General features: G+C 37.1%; 1 protein-coding gene across 3 annotated transcripts in view; it reads left to right on the forward strand.

Moving 5' to 3' along the window:
• The window catches only part of si:zfos-2326c3.2 (misshapen-like kinase 1), a 64,917-nt gene that overhangs the window by 32,675 nt on the left and 19,117 nt on the right, over positions 1 to 13,125 (forward strand). Inside the window, exons 14-26 of one of the 3 annotated variants that reach the window (XM_056251239.1) lie at positions 225 to 290; positions 1,878 to 1,994; positions 2,139 to 2,285; positions 4,867 to 4,986; positions 5,413 to 5,474; positions 5,623 to 5,699; positions 5,812 to 5,885; positions 6,352 to 6,437; positions 8,370 to 8,460; positions 8,734 to 8,877; positions 9,859 to 9,979; positions 10,067 to 10,222; positions 11,115 to 11,258. In XM_056251239.1, coding sequence (XP_056107214.1) covers positions 225 to 290; positions 1,878 to 1,994; positions 2,139 to 2,285; positions 4,867 to 4,986; positions 5,413 to 5,474; positions 5,623 to 5,699; positions 5,812 to 5,885; positions 6,352 to 6,437; positions 8,370 to 8,460; positions 8,734 to 8,877; positions 9,859 to 9,979; positions 10,067 to 10,222; positions 11,115 to 11,258 — 1,405 coding nt within the window. The remainder of the gene's footprint in view (positions 1 to 224; positions 291 to 1,877; positions 1,995 to 2,138; positions 2,286 to 4,866; positions 4,987 to 5,412; positions 5,475 to 5,622; positions 5,700 to 5,811; positions 5,886 to 6,351; positions 6,438 to 8,369; positions 8,461 to 8,733; positions 8,878 to 9,858; positions 9,980 to 10,066; positions 10,223 to 11,114; positions 11,259 to 13,125) is intronic. The other 2 variants (XM_056251242.1, XM_056251241.1) reach the window with 2 other exon arrangements.

The raw sequence follows: 13,125 nt of genomic DNA on the forward strand, positions 1-13,125 counted from the left end.
TGTGTGTGTGTGTTTTCTTTTCTCAACAATACAATATGACCTGGTGCGACTTATTTTCCAGAAAATATGTCAATTCAACATTTTAAATACGTGTTCAAAACCTTATTTTCCTTCATGCTCTCTTGTTCTTTAATGCCACTGTTGTAAATGTTAACCTCAAACCTCACTGCTGCTTTTCTGGTATAATGTTCTGCTGTTTGTCTTTTATTATCATTGGATTTCAGCTCAAAGACAGTGAACATCACAGGACTGATGTTGAATCGTTGTCTCTAAGTCTCTTTGCTGAGCAGGTAAATGCCTTCTTTAATACTGAACAGTTTAAACACAACTGCTGTCTGATAATGCTTGTTTGTCACTGAAGATGTTAAATGCATGTTCCATCGACTGATTATGCATGCTTGAAATTTTACTCTGAGACAGACAGTCTGCCAAACAGCTGTTTTTTGCAAATCATATATCTGAGTTAAATCTAGTAATGGGTCGATGACAAATAAAGCTTCTAAGAATAAGGCATTTGTAAAAAAAATCTTTTCAAAATGGATGTAATGCATATTTTGAGTCAGGACCAACGTTCCAATAGTTAAATAACATTTCAAAGTGTATAAATTCATTTTTTCAGGTGGTACAACCAAATATTTGTGTGTAAGCAAACTCCTTAGAGTGTCTGCAGTGCCTATCACATTATTAATATATGTGGCAGGCCTTAATAATTTAATATATTTGGCATCCGATTTTACTTTTAAATACATAAGTGTAATTATACAAGTATACAAATGCACCTGATGAATATCAGTATGAATAAATAAATCACAAAATTTCAAAAACAGAAAATCACAACATCATATTCTAGGAACTGGAAAAGGCTACAGTGCAATAGATTGGTTAGATACACTTTAATCAGTTGTGATTGAATAAAATTGCAGCATGAAAATAAATTATTTTATTTATTTTCTTCATATAGGGCATTCATTGCAGTTGCACCACCTGACTTTTGCAGCAAATGTTTACATGGCTTCTTATTGGATGCCTGTATTAGCTTTTGCCTATGCTAGCTGGCAGGAATTTATGGAATGACGACATCATATTCATGTTCGCGTTTTTGTTGTTTACGCAGAGATTTAAAACCTTTTTGCGAAAAGTTTGCGTTTTCAGGCACCCAAAACGCTGTTGTCGTGTAAACGAATGGCCAAAACGCATAAAAAGTTGTACGTTTTTAGTTGAAAATGGTGCTGTGTAAATGAAAACGGTCATATGTAAACAGTCCCTTAGTCTGTTCATTTGTGCGGATGGTTGCGCCACCTGACATTTTGGGGATTTAAGATACCAAAACATAAAATAATATTTAATATTTGAATGTACTGAAAATGTATTCAAACTAAATAGGTTTTATGGAATAAAGTGATGCATGTCAAAAATGTATCAAATTATTTTACAAGAAAATAATGCACGTCATGCGTTTCCCAAAAGCATCATAAGCCAAAGTAGATCGTAGAACCATTGCCACCAATTGTCTCTATGATCAATTTTGCTCGCAATTCTTTTGAGAATCACAGCTCAAGTCAGATTTGAAGTTTCTCAGCACTGGTTAATGGTTGGTTAATGGCAGCAAATATAATTGTTTTAGTGAGCACTAAGCTATAAATTTGACTGTTGTTCCAGGCAAAAACATTTTACTCCACAATAACACATTTCAACTGAAATCAGTATTTCATGTCCATTCAGTATGCGTGACATTTCTTGTCATGTAATGAGCAGCTGCACTTCTTTTTGGGGTCCTGATCACCCCGTCAGGGTTAGTTTTGTGATAATGTCATGCTGTACATCACCCCTGTCTTAGTGTTGTGTGTTAATTGTGTGTTTGTGGGCCATATCATCAGGCTCAGGGCAGAAAACCCCTCCGCACGCTTCCCAGAGATCAGTCACAGCTGCTATTGCTCCAGCACGACCACGGACTCCAGCAGAAGAGGACTAGAGACACCTCACCACACGATGGGGTAAAACATCGTCCAGTTTGATGGTGTATCATGAGATTTCTGTCAACATTAGTTTATATAACAATGCATTATGGTATTTTGATTGTCCTGTTTGGATGGCCTGGCCTCTATTTTGTGATGACATTGTGAAACTCTGACTCTCAGCTGGCAGGTAAACTGGAATCCCTCGACACCCATCTTGTCAATCTGAATAATTTAGCTGTCAGGATTCCTCATGTTCAGTCACGTCTGGGATCAGGAAGCAACTCCAGTCCTTGTACTCCAGCGCTCCAGAGAGCCGCCAAACAGCCGGTACGACATCACAAGCTTGACAACTGTCCCTGAATCTGCTCTTAAACAATCAAATTGTCAGTTATCACTTGCAATAAAAGATTGATGTTCTACGACAACGTACTGTAGCTTTCAGGATGCAGAATTTCCTCCCCAAGAAGTACTGTAGGAAGAATATAATTAATCCTCAACAGTAAAATGTGAAGTCTAAAGAATCCCCTCATTACAAACGAGAGGCTGCTAAAGTGTATTCCTGATCAGTCTGAATTTGAGTGGCACTTTTTTATCACGGTTTGCTTAATGAATCTGTACCAGTGTAATGCAGACTGTCATTGAAGGATAGGGCAGTAAAAACTAGCTAAATTGTCAGCACAGCAAAGCGCTGTTACTCATTTCACAAGTCAGATGTTGGAGACAAGGGGTTGCACAGAGACTAGTCGACTTTAATGCTCTGCCGCTTGACGTCGACTAGTCTCTGATCTTGGCCTATAGAGGGGGCAGCAGGTCCATTCTTATGCTCCGTTTAAAGTTTAAATGACAAATAAATGCATACTCCAAGAGCGCTCCACACGATATGTTTGATTGTACCATTCGGATGCTTAAAATCGAATGCACATTTTAAACAGTGCATTGTACACGTAAGTTAATCGTGCTTCTGTACTAATGCTCTGCTGCATTGTAACGTACATGGCATGCATACAGTCAGTAGCTCGCAGAGTGCAGATCGTGCACACAGAAACATTCAGTAGTGCAGAAATGTTCTATGATTTAACAATGAAATAGCTTCGAAACAGCTTCAAGAAGTTCTAGCATATATTTCTTAGCAACCAAAACCCACAGCTTCACTAGTGGAGAGATTCTGCCAGGTAGAATTAATTCACACGCAATTGCTCTCTCACTAATGCATTCATATAAATCTTTACTGTGCTATTTTATCTGTATCTGATTTAGATCGAGCAGAAATCTGTGAGAAATGTAACGACCCAAAGACAAAAGAACTGATTATAATAAGCTGTTATGTAGGAGCAATAGCCTTGTGAGCAGAGCTGTGTCATACGCCATAGCTGTGCACAAGGCAACCCGCGTTCGAGTCTCTGCTCGAGGTTCAGGCTTATTTGTTCATTAATGACATCATCAGCAACTATGACAGCAACTAGTCGACTCAACTTTAAAAACGTAAATGTTGACTCCGAAAAAAATCCAAAGTCTTTCAACCCCTATTGGAGACAATTTACAGGTGAAACTCGAAAAATTTGAATATCATACAAAAGTTCATTTATTTCAGTAATTCAACTTAAAAGGTGAAACTAATATATTATATAGACTCGTTACATGCAAAGAGAGATACTTCAAGCCTTTATTTGTTATAATTCTGATGATTATGGCTTATTTATTTGTTTATTTGAATAGGGACAAGTATGTTACATAAGCTCATGTTCCATACTACAACATTAGCCGAGGCTAATTCTCAATGTTAGTCCCTAGTGGGCCTTTACATAAAATGAAACAATACATAGTTAAAATAAACATAATAATACAGTATAACACAATATAAATGCAGCGGACAGTCAGTGGTCACATTTCTGACCTCTGATTAAAGAGTCCTGAGAGCAACTATGCACTCACTCAAGACCTGTGGGGCTTGCTGATTGAAACATTTATGCATCAGCTTCAACAGAGGAAATTTAGTGAAATTTGCAAAAGATAACATATTTATATTCCTCAGACTAACACAATGATGTGACCTAATGGGCTTCCTATCTAGGATTTTAACCGCTCTGTTATAAATCATTTGAAGTGGCTTAACTGTAGTAACAGTTGCTTACAGCTTATGAAAACCCCAAATTCAAAATTAGAATATTGTGATAAGGTTTTCATAGCTGTAAGTCATAATCATCAAAATTATAACAAATAAAGGCTTGAAATATCTCACTCTGCATGTAACGAGTCTATATAATATATTAGTTTACCTTTTAAGTTGAATTACTGAAATAAATGAACTTTTGCATGATATTCAAATTTTTCGAGTTTCACCTGTATATGTAGAAGTCTGTCAAGTCCAGATTCCAGCGACAAGTTGTCTGTCCATGGCAAAGGGTTTTCTACCTTGTATTTTCATGACTTCTTAATATTTCCACAGATGGCATGCTTTATAGATAGAAGAGATACCTTTCATCGCTCGTCACTTTATTGTATCATGTCTGGTTAGAACACAGTGTTAAAGTCACAGCAGCAAAATATAACAGAAGAACAGCTGGGTCTGAGAGAGGGTGAAAATGGATCAGGAATAACTGTTGTTTTAGTTGTTCTGTGTTTAGTGAAAAAACCTTGATTAACATTATAGGTGGACATCAGGGAGAAAATAGAATTATACAAAATATATGAAAGTTTATTCTTTTTTTCTTTTTTTTCAAGTTGATGGAACATGATTTGCGCATTTGCGTATGAACAAAATAAATAATTGTGTATAAACATGTATAAATAAATAATTGTGCAGTGTAATGACAAGGATGTAGAATCCAGCATTGCATACTGAAAAAGTATGCAGTAAAAAAGACTCAGTTAAAGGAGTAAACGGCTCTGTAATCGGTGTTGATTTCAGAACATGAACGTGTGCTCCAGTCGAGAGATTCATCACAGCAGCTCGATGTCTGATGTCACCGCTCCTCTCTCGCCAACACAAGATGAGGTCTTCTTCATCCCTGATGATCAGCCGCCAAAGGTTTGTCCTTGAGACAGCGTTTCAGTTGTCAGCATGGGTTGCCTCAGATATATCTCCACAGCCAAAATTTAAACCCAAACCTATATCATACTATACTTTTCATTGTACCGGTAGTATTCATTCAAATGTATTACACTTTGCTGTGTCAGCTTGGTGCAAATGCTGTAGGTGGCAACTGCTAAAATTGTGGTCAAAACGGCCTCCTCTACCAAAGGGAGGTGCCTTCCTTCCTTCTTTTAATGTGACATCCATTCAAAGCAGACATGTGGTTAGCACAAAAGTGAAAATAGCATAAAGGCCCAAAGTGTAGGTCAAAGGTATTGCATGAAGAATACTACTGGTAAATAATTAACTTTAGTCACTGACAAATGTCAAAAAAAAAAAAAAATGAAGCAATCTGTTTATTTTTGCAAATATTGTCTTAAGATTCCAGAACGAACAACGTCAAAATTCAAAGATGTCACAAGCCATCATAGATATGGATCCAGGTAAGTTGTTGTTTGAAATCCTTGCAGGACTCATTTGAAAATCCTTGCTCAAACCTACATTAATTAGGCTCAAGTGTAGTCCCCTGAAGCCCCTGATTATCCTCAGACTAGAAACTGTGGCTGTTTTTGTTTCTTGTCTTTCTATCAGTGGAGATCGTCAGTCTTCTCTGGACAACAGTGTTAAGATGTCCCTATCTAACAGCTCAACAAGCAGTTCACAGTCAGGTGTGTCTTTCTCTATCTGTTACTTATTGAAACCTGTATCAGAACAGAGTAAGGTCAATAGTTCAAGCATATGTCTTTGTACACTGTCATGTAGACGTTCTCGTTCTTGCAGGTTGCTTTATGCTGGACAGTCCAGCTCATCAAAACAGAAGCGCTCAAAGTCCAGGAACATCACCACCAAACCAGGTGTGAATCTGTATTTCATATTCGATAATGTACCAGCGCTTAAGCACTTTATGCAGCTGATTTCACCTCTGCTTTAGGTCTTTATTTCCCCAACCAAATATAGAATATTAAAATAAGTATCAGTAATGGCCCGTTCACACCAAGATCGATAACTATAACGATAACTAAGCTCGCGCTGCAATTTTGTCGCCTGCCGCCACAACATACTTGAGCTCTTTAAAGCAGGATTGATTCTGATTGGCTGTCAATGTTTTTATCATTCTTCTGCTGGAATTTTATTTTTCAAAAAGTGTTTTGTTTTCAATATTGTTCCTCTGTGCTGTTATGGTTATGGTTGTGGTGTGGACTCTGCTATTCTTTTAAATTTAGAACAATTTGTAGATCTATATCATTATAGTTATCGTCCTTGGTGTGAACAGGCCTTAAGATTGTTGGCTTTTAATATCAAACTGTTTTCGTCTTTAAGGGTTTGGGAATGAAGTCTCACTTCAGCCCATTAATGAAGCTTGCGGAATATTCTTCCTCCAGTGATGAAGATGATGAGAAGACTAGGTAATCTCACCTTGACTGTTTGCTCTCCTCTGAAAGTTGACCAATTTAAAAACAAAACACACATGGTCAAAGATTACGAGAATTTCATGAAGTGACTGACGTGATTTTGTGGTTATACTTTATATAATCATGCTAAGTTTATCAGCCATGGCAATGCCTTAAAGTGATAGTTCACCCAAAAAATCTGTATGTTTGTAACCAGACAGTTGACAGTAAGATAGTAAGTCAATGGCTACCGTCAACTGTCTGGTTACCAACATTCTTCAAAATATCTTCTTTTGTGTTTAGCAGAAGAAAGAATCTGATACAGATTTGTAGTAACATGAGGTTGAGTAAATGATGAAAGAATTTTCAATTTTGAGGGAACTATCCCTTTAAAGTCCCTAAAATCATCCCTAGAATTACAATTTTGTCATTATGTCATTCCAAACCTGTATGACTTATTCTTACTTCTGTGGAACATGCATGAACATCTGTTTTTGTCCATACAAAGGAAGTCAATGGGCTCCAATGTTGCTGGGTTTCTTCAAAATATCTTATTTTGTGCTCACAGAAAAAAGAAAGTCATACAGTTTTGGAATAACATGAGTAGCCTAAATGACGACAGAATCGTTTAAGGGTGAACCATCCCTTTCAACAGTGATTGCGACCAATTTAAACTCCATGCCAAAATAATCCCGATATGATTTAAATGAAAGTGAAAGGAGACATATGGTTGGTGCCGGATGGATAGGTCCCTGTGTCTAAGGTTGTGAACACGCTAGGCTCCGCATGTCACTGAATCAAGACAGTGAATTCCTCTCAATGCAGAAGTGCCTGTGGCAGTCACATTTCTGCTGTTCTGCCGATGTCCCATCAACGTCAAACCACGTTAGCTTGTGCTGGTTGTTTTCTGTATGGAAAACGGCTAGTTCTCGAGCAGCCTGGCAAAGACATTGCAGCTTTGCTCATACACTATGGGTGTGCCTTTAGCCCCGTTGTACCCTATGGGTGGAACTGAACTTGATGTTTTTGTACTCAGTGCTATTAACCCACACAGAAACAGATAAACATTTGGCTGATTTTTTTATTTTTTATTAACAATTCTTCCTTATCAGGGTGTGTGTATCATAGCATACTTGTTTCATATTGTCTGCTATTACAAGTCAAATAGCAAAAAAAGGAAAATGGAGGGGGTGTGGGGTTTACAAACCAATGTACAATGTTTACAAACGTTTTTAACTTCGCTGTTTTGGCTGGATTATATACCAGACGATTTTTTCGCACACGCCTACAACATTCATGACACATGGTAGAACTCCTCATCCTGAGCAACTTTTCCTCTAGGACCGCCTCTTTGCCTTTTTGGCCTCTGACAATCGAATCGTTTGTTAAATATTGGAGATTATTTCAAGAACCAACTTTCGCGAACTAGTCCTAGGTTTTTGTCTCAACCTTGATAAAACCACTGCGGCACAATTTTCGGGGACTCTCTAGGATGGTCAATAATTATCAAAAATATGTTGCACTTTGGCCTTTGCATAGCTATAGCGGGGTCCGTGGCCATGGCCAATCTACCCAAAAGCCTATCATTCCTAAACTAAAAACCAAGATTTCGCATCATTAGGTGAGCACATGCGGCACATGATTCTAAAGAAGCATGCAGACTTTTATGGAGACCGGACCATGTGTGGCTATAACTGTTAAAAAGGTGTAAAACTGCTCTATTTCAATGGCAAATCCCATGAAATGGCTGAAAATGACCCTCTTCCTGCCTGATTTGCATAGATTGCGCATGATTCTAAAGAAGCATGGAAACTTTTATGTACATCGGGCCATAGGTGCCACTTTAACTGTTATGAAGGTGAAAAAAGGATTAAAAACCATGTATTTCAAAGGATCAAATGTTTTCTTTGGCATCCTTTAAAATCGTTCTGACTGTGGTTTGTCTAGGTCTCCGTTGAGCAATGGAAGGCCCCTGTTATCCAGAGGGCAGTTTAATGAAATCATTCTTCAGCCTCATCTCAATGTGAAACCGCAGCAGGTAAAGTCACCTTCAGTCTGTTGTTTTAGGGTTAGGGTTAGGGTTAGGGTTAGCAAACATATCAGTATATATTGAAGAAACTCAATAATTGGGTCCTAATGTACTCCTGTGTTCATCTGCCTTTGCTTTTATTGTGATACTGCAGCTCATTTTCACCAGTGGAGATTTATTGTAATTATTGTAATCATTCAATCCATCAGTTTTTCAGAGATACTGTCAGCTTTTTTCAAAGTGGGATTTCCTGTCCGAAAAAAGATATTCATGTTTCTCCAGCAGAGTGCAGCAAAGCCAACACATTACGTCCATCAGAGGCCTTCTGGATCCCAATCCAGCGACAGCTACCATCTGCCGGACCTCCTGCACAAGAGCCCCACACATGAGCTCACCTGCCACCAACACACCACACAGAGCTTTGATGTAGGTCTTCATCTAGACGTCTTTTGGCTTTGTTCAGACCACTGATAACATCATTTGAGAGCTTGGGTTTTGATAGATTGGTTCTTTTTAATGTGTGCCTAATACTGTGACCATGGACACACACAATACTCATGTTCCAGAGGTAAGTTGTTAGAGCTTTAATAACGTTCAGCCTCTGCCCAAGCTTAAGGGTGTTTTCACACAAGATTCGATTGCCTGGTCATTAAACTTATATCATGATACGAGTCATTTTATTTTTTACGATAACAAGATATATCACAATATAGTTTTTTTTTTTTAAATGCATGTTTTATACCATTAAAATTTCATAATTCTCGTCACCAATTTTTAACTTCACAAAAAAAAAAACGAATACCTGACTAAATAAGTAAAAAAAGAAAAGCTCACTGAGGACAAGTAAACAGTCAGATAAAATAAGAACAAAGAAACTAATTACAAGGAAAACAAACTACAATAGAACAAAGACACAGATGAAATAGACCTACCTGAAAAATCCAAGCACTAAATAAGAAATACTAGGCTACATAAATTGTATAAACTACTTAAATGTACAAAAAACACAGCATAGTCTTCACTGTGTAAATTAAATATAAACGTATTCTTGTTAAAGTTACAAAAGTGATTCAGTCAGGAGCAATTTCTCTTCATCTTTTGTTGTTTGATGAACATTAAAAACAGACAGCACCAGGTATATTAGGCTGCTGTCACTTTAAGACTAAATGTATTTTACGACTACCAGTATATCGCCCATCCCTAACTTAGCCTAATAGTTTCAAAGATATATTTTTTGTGTGTGTTTTCCCCCATTTTGATACATAAATGAAAAAATATTATAGAATTATGTTTCCATGTGGTCTGCGCTTTTTAATGGAAAGAGCAATGATTTTGTGTTCTGCTTGATCCTACTCGCATTGTCATTCTCCCCCTGATGTTTGTGCTTGTGTTATTCTGTATTAACAGAAAGTATTCAATAACCAGCCAGGAAAAAGCACGTCCTCTTCCTCTTCCTCATTCTCACCTTTTATTGACCCTCGTTTACTGCAGATCTCTCCACCTCAGAGTCCGCAGGGATACGACCAATGTGAGTCTGATGCCCACTGACCTGTATAAATGTCAGTAAACAGTGAGTAAAATGTCAGTGTATAAAACACATGCATCTCTCTGTCAGTGAATGGCAGGTGTGAGCCGTGTGTTAGACAGCCCCACAGGAAGGGCTCCGTGGTGAACGTCAACCCCACCAACATTCGACCTCAGAGCGACGCCCCAGAGATCCGCAAATATAAAAAGAAGTTCAATGCTGAGATCCTCTGCGCCAGCCTGTGGGGTGAGACATCTTCATACACACACAGGAACACATGCAGTGCAGACTAATGATTTTAATAAAGACCATTTGCCTGTTCCTGCTTAAATCAAATGTAAAGGAATAAAATAAATGAATGTCATATGAAATGTTTTGAAACTCAAAAACAAAACAAAAGACACAGAACCGGGATCATGACATCTGCTCAATAAGGAATACTTAAATTCACTATCAAACTGTGAAAATCACTGTAATGGAATGTTATGTTCACTTCACTGTTATATTATTGAAATTATTATTAATAATAATTATTGAAATGAAATCGACTTTGTTAATTGTTTGTATAATAATATGGAGCAAAATACCTAATGTTTTCCATCGAAATCAGCAGTCCTCTGAGAAAAATTGTCCCGTCCTGATTACGGATGATTTTTTTTCACACATCTTTTCATTATATATTTTGACCTTTGTTGAATTTTGTTACTATTTTATTATGGAATGAAAACTTTTGGCCAAATTTTCTACTTAAAATAACTGGTTTCTGCACTGTTGAAATTTAAATCAGTACGGAGAGTCCAGTTATTGACTGCTCAGAATGGTTGTAATTGTATCTCATGTATTTGATAGATTTATTTAAGTGAGTTTACTGATGCACACACTGTAGACACTCCCATCTCAGTAAAGATATCAGTCACATCAGTACATGAAATGACAGGCTTCCTGTGTCAATGACTCTAACTGAACAACTTGTATCTCCCCCATATATTACATGATAACTATTTTCGAAACTTGCCGTTATCAGTGTGTATTTTTTGTCTTGTTTAAAGCAGGTATTGCATGCAGTGAAAATGCTGTTTTAATTGGTGTAATTGAGGCAGATCTGTTTCCTCACTGTGACTGTTGTGTGTGTGTTCAGGTGTGAATCTGTTGGTGGGCACAGAGAACGGCCTGTGGCTGCTGGACCGCAGTGGTCAGGGCAAAGTTTACTCTCTCATCAGCCGAAGACGCTTCCAACAGATGGACGTACTGGAGGGGCTCAATGTACTCATCACTATATCAGGTGCATACTCTACACAAAGCTACAACAGATAGTATTCTTATACTTGTACTAGCAAATGAATGAACAAAATCAAGAGTTTTTGGCAAATCCTGCAAGAGACTTGACCACAAGACTGAAAGCTTTATCACGTTGATAGTTTGAGATCGATCATCTAAATTCTAGTTGGAGGAGCCACGCTTGAAGCTGAGATCAAATGTCACCATACAAAGAAAGTCTTGGGACAAAGAAAAGAGTTTTGTACCACTAAAAACAGCACAAAACCTCATAATATTACTCCGCCAACTAACTAAACATACACGCATAACAACTCTCTGAAATATTTTAGCATGTTAACGGATATGACCATTTTAAAGGGGTAGTTTGCCCAAAAATTTTAATTCTTTTAAAAATTATTTTAATAAATCACCTACTCACCCTCATGTCATTCCAGTATGACTCTCTTTCTTCTGTGGAATGTAATGGAAGATATTTGGAATATTTCGGTTGCCATTGACTTCCATTGTTTTTGTCTAGTTGAACATGTGATAACATACTGAATGGAATTGCATGAGCGAGTTCATTGTCTCTCTTACAAAGTTCATGGAAACACAATATTCTCATTCGTGGAATAGTTTGCTTAGAAACTAACTTTGAAGTGCATTTAGGCTAAACTTTGCTTATATGTTCCATTAGTACATTCAAATATGTGGTTTCTCAGGCATGATTGAACTCATTGATATGAATACATTAAGACGAAACTCATATTTATTTGCAAACAAAAGGCAAACATTCCATTTGTCTCACTTTATATTTGTTTCACACAACTTATAACCCATTACCTTCTGATGGTATCTTATGGTAAATGCATATTCTTGTTTGAGTGTTCCTACATGACACTGCTTTCAGAAGAGTAACTTGCCCCTTCAGTAACTTCAGCCTCTGTGAATATGTATGCATGACCGATCTCACTGCTTTCTCTTACTTAACTTGTTCCAATGCCTTTTCACTTTCACACTGTTCCCTCACAAGCAATTTGTCTTTGTGCTGCTGCTATTGATGTTATAAAAAAAATCATATTTTCACACTAACTTTGCTTATATGCGTGTAATTATTTAGCACTTTGTGTATGGTTGCTTCAATTAGGAATTGATAAATGAAGACCAAGCAACAGTGTTTGTAGATGTGTAACAATATATTATGTCACAATATATCACAATACAAAAATGCAACAAAATGTATCGTGGATAGTTCACCCAAAATAAAAATGACTGTGTGAGAAAGTTTGCAGAGTTTTAGTGTCAGTACTACATTAAACTACTATAATGTTGAATATAATGGCAATGAGGGAATATTTATGGGTCCTGATAATGGCAAATGTCTCATGTTACCAGTAAAAAGTGGCCTACATTTATTTTAAATATATCTAGTCAGTGACAGAGTGCAAGCATATTCGTCTAAAATAATTCTGTTTTCAGCTTCAGAATCATGAATATTGTTATTCTGGTGTCTCTATTGTCCTGTGCTTTGGGTTTCCAGCACCAAGTCCAAGCCTATTCATTTACACCCCCAATGTAATACCAAATTTAGCATTTTGATCACAGTACATCGCAATAATAGCTCAGTATCGTGATATGTATCGAATTGTGACATGATGGTATCGTTACACACCTATTGTTTTTTATTTGGAATTTTGGGCGTAAATCTTGGTAAAAGATTTGTTGATAGATTGATAATGTGACACTGAAGAATGGAGTAATGATTCACAGCATACATGATATTTTAAAATAGTCAAGTCACATTTATTTATATAGCGCTTTTTACAATACAGATTGTTTCAAAGAAGCTTTACAGTGATAACAGGAAAATAATGCAAAAGAAGTTTGTTTCC

This window comes from Rhinichthys klamathensis, unplaced genomic scaffold (genome assembly GCF_029890125.1).
Source record: "Rhinichthys klamathensis goyatoka isolate OS25496 unplaced genomic scaffold, OSU_Roscu_1.1 h1tg000079l_1, whole genome shotgun sequence".
In the NCBI taxonomy this organism is placed as follows: Eukaryota; Metazoa; Chordata; class Actinopteri; order Cypriniformes; family Leuciscidae; genus Rhinichthys; species Rhinichthys klamathensis.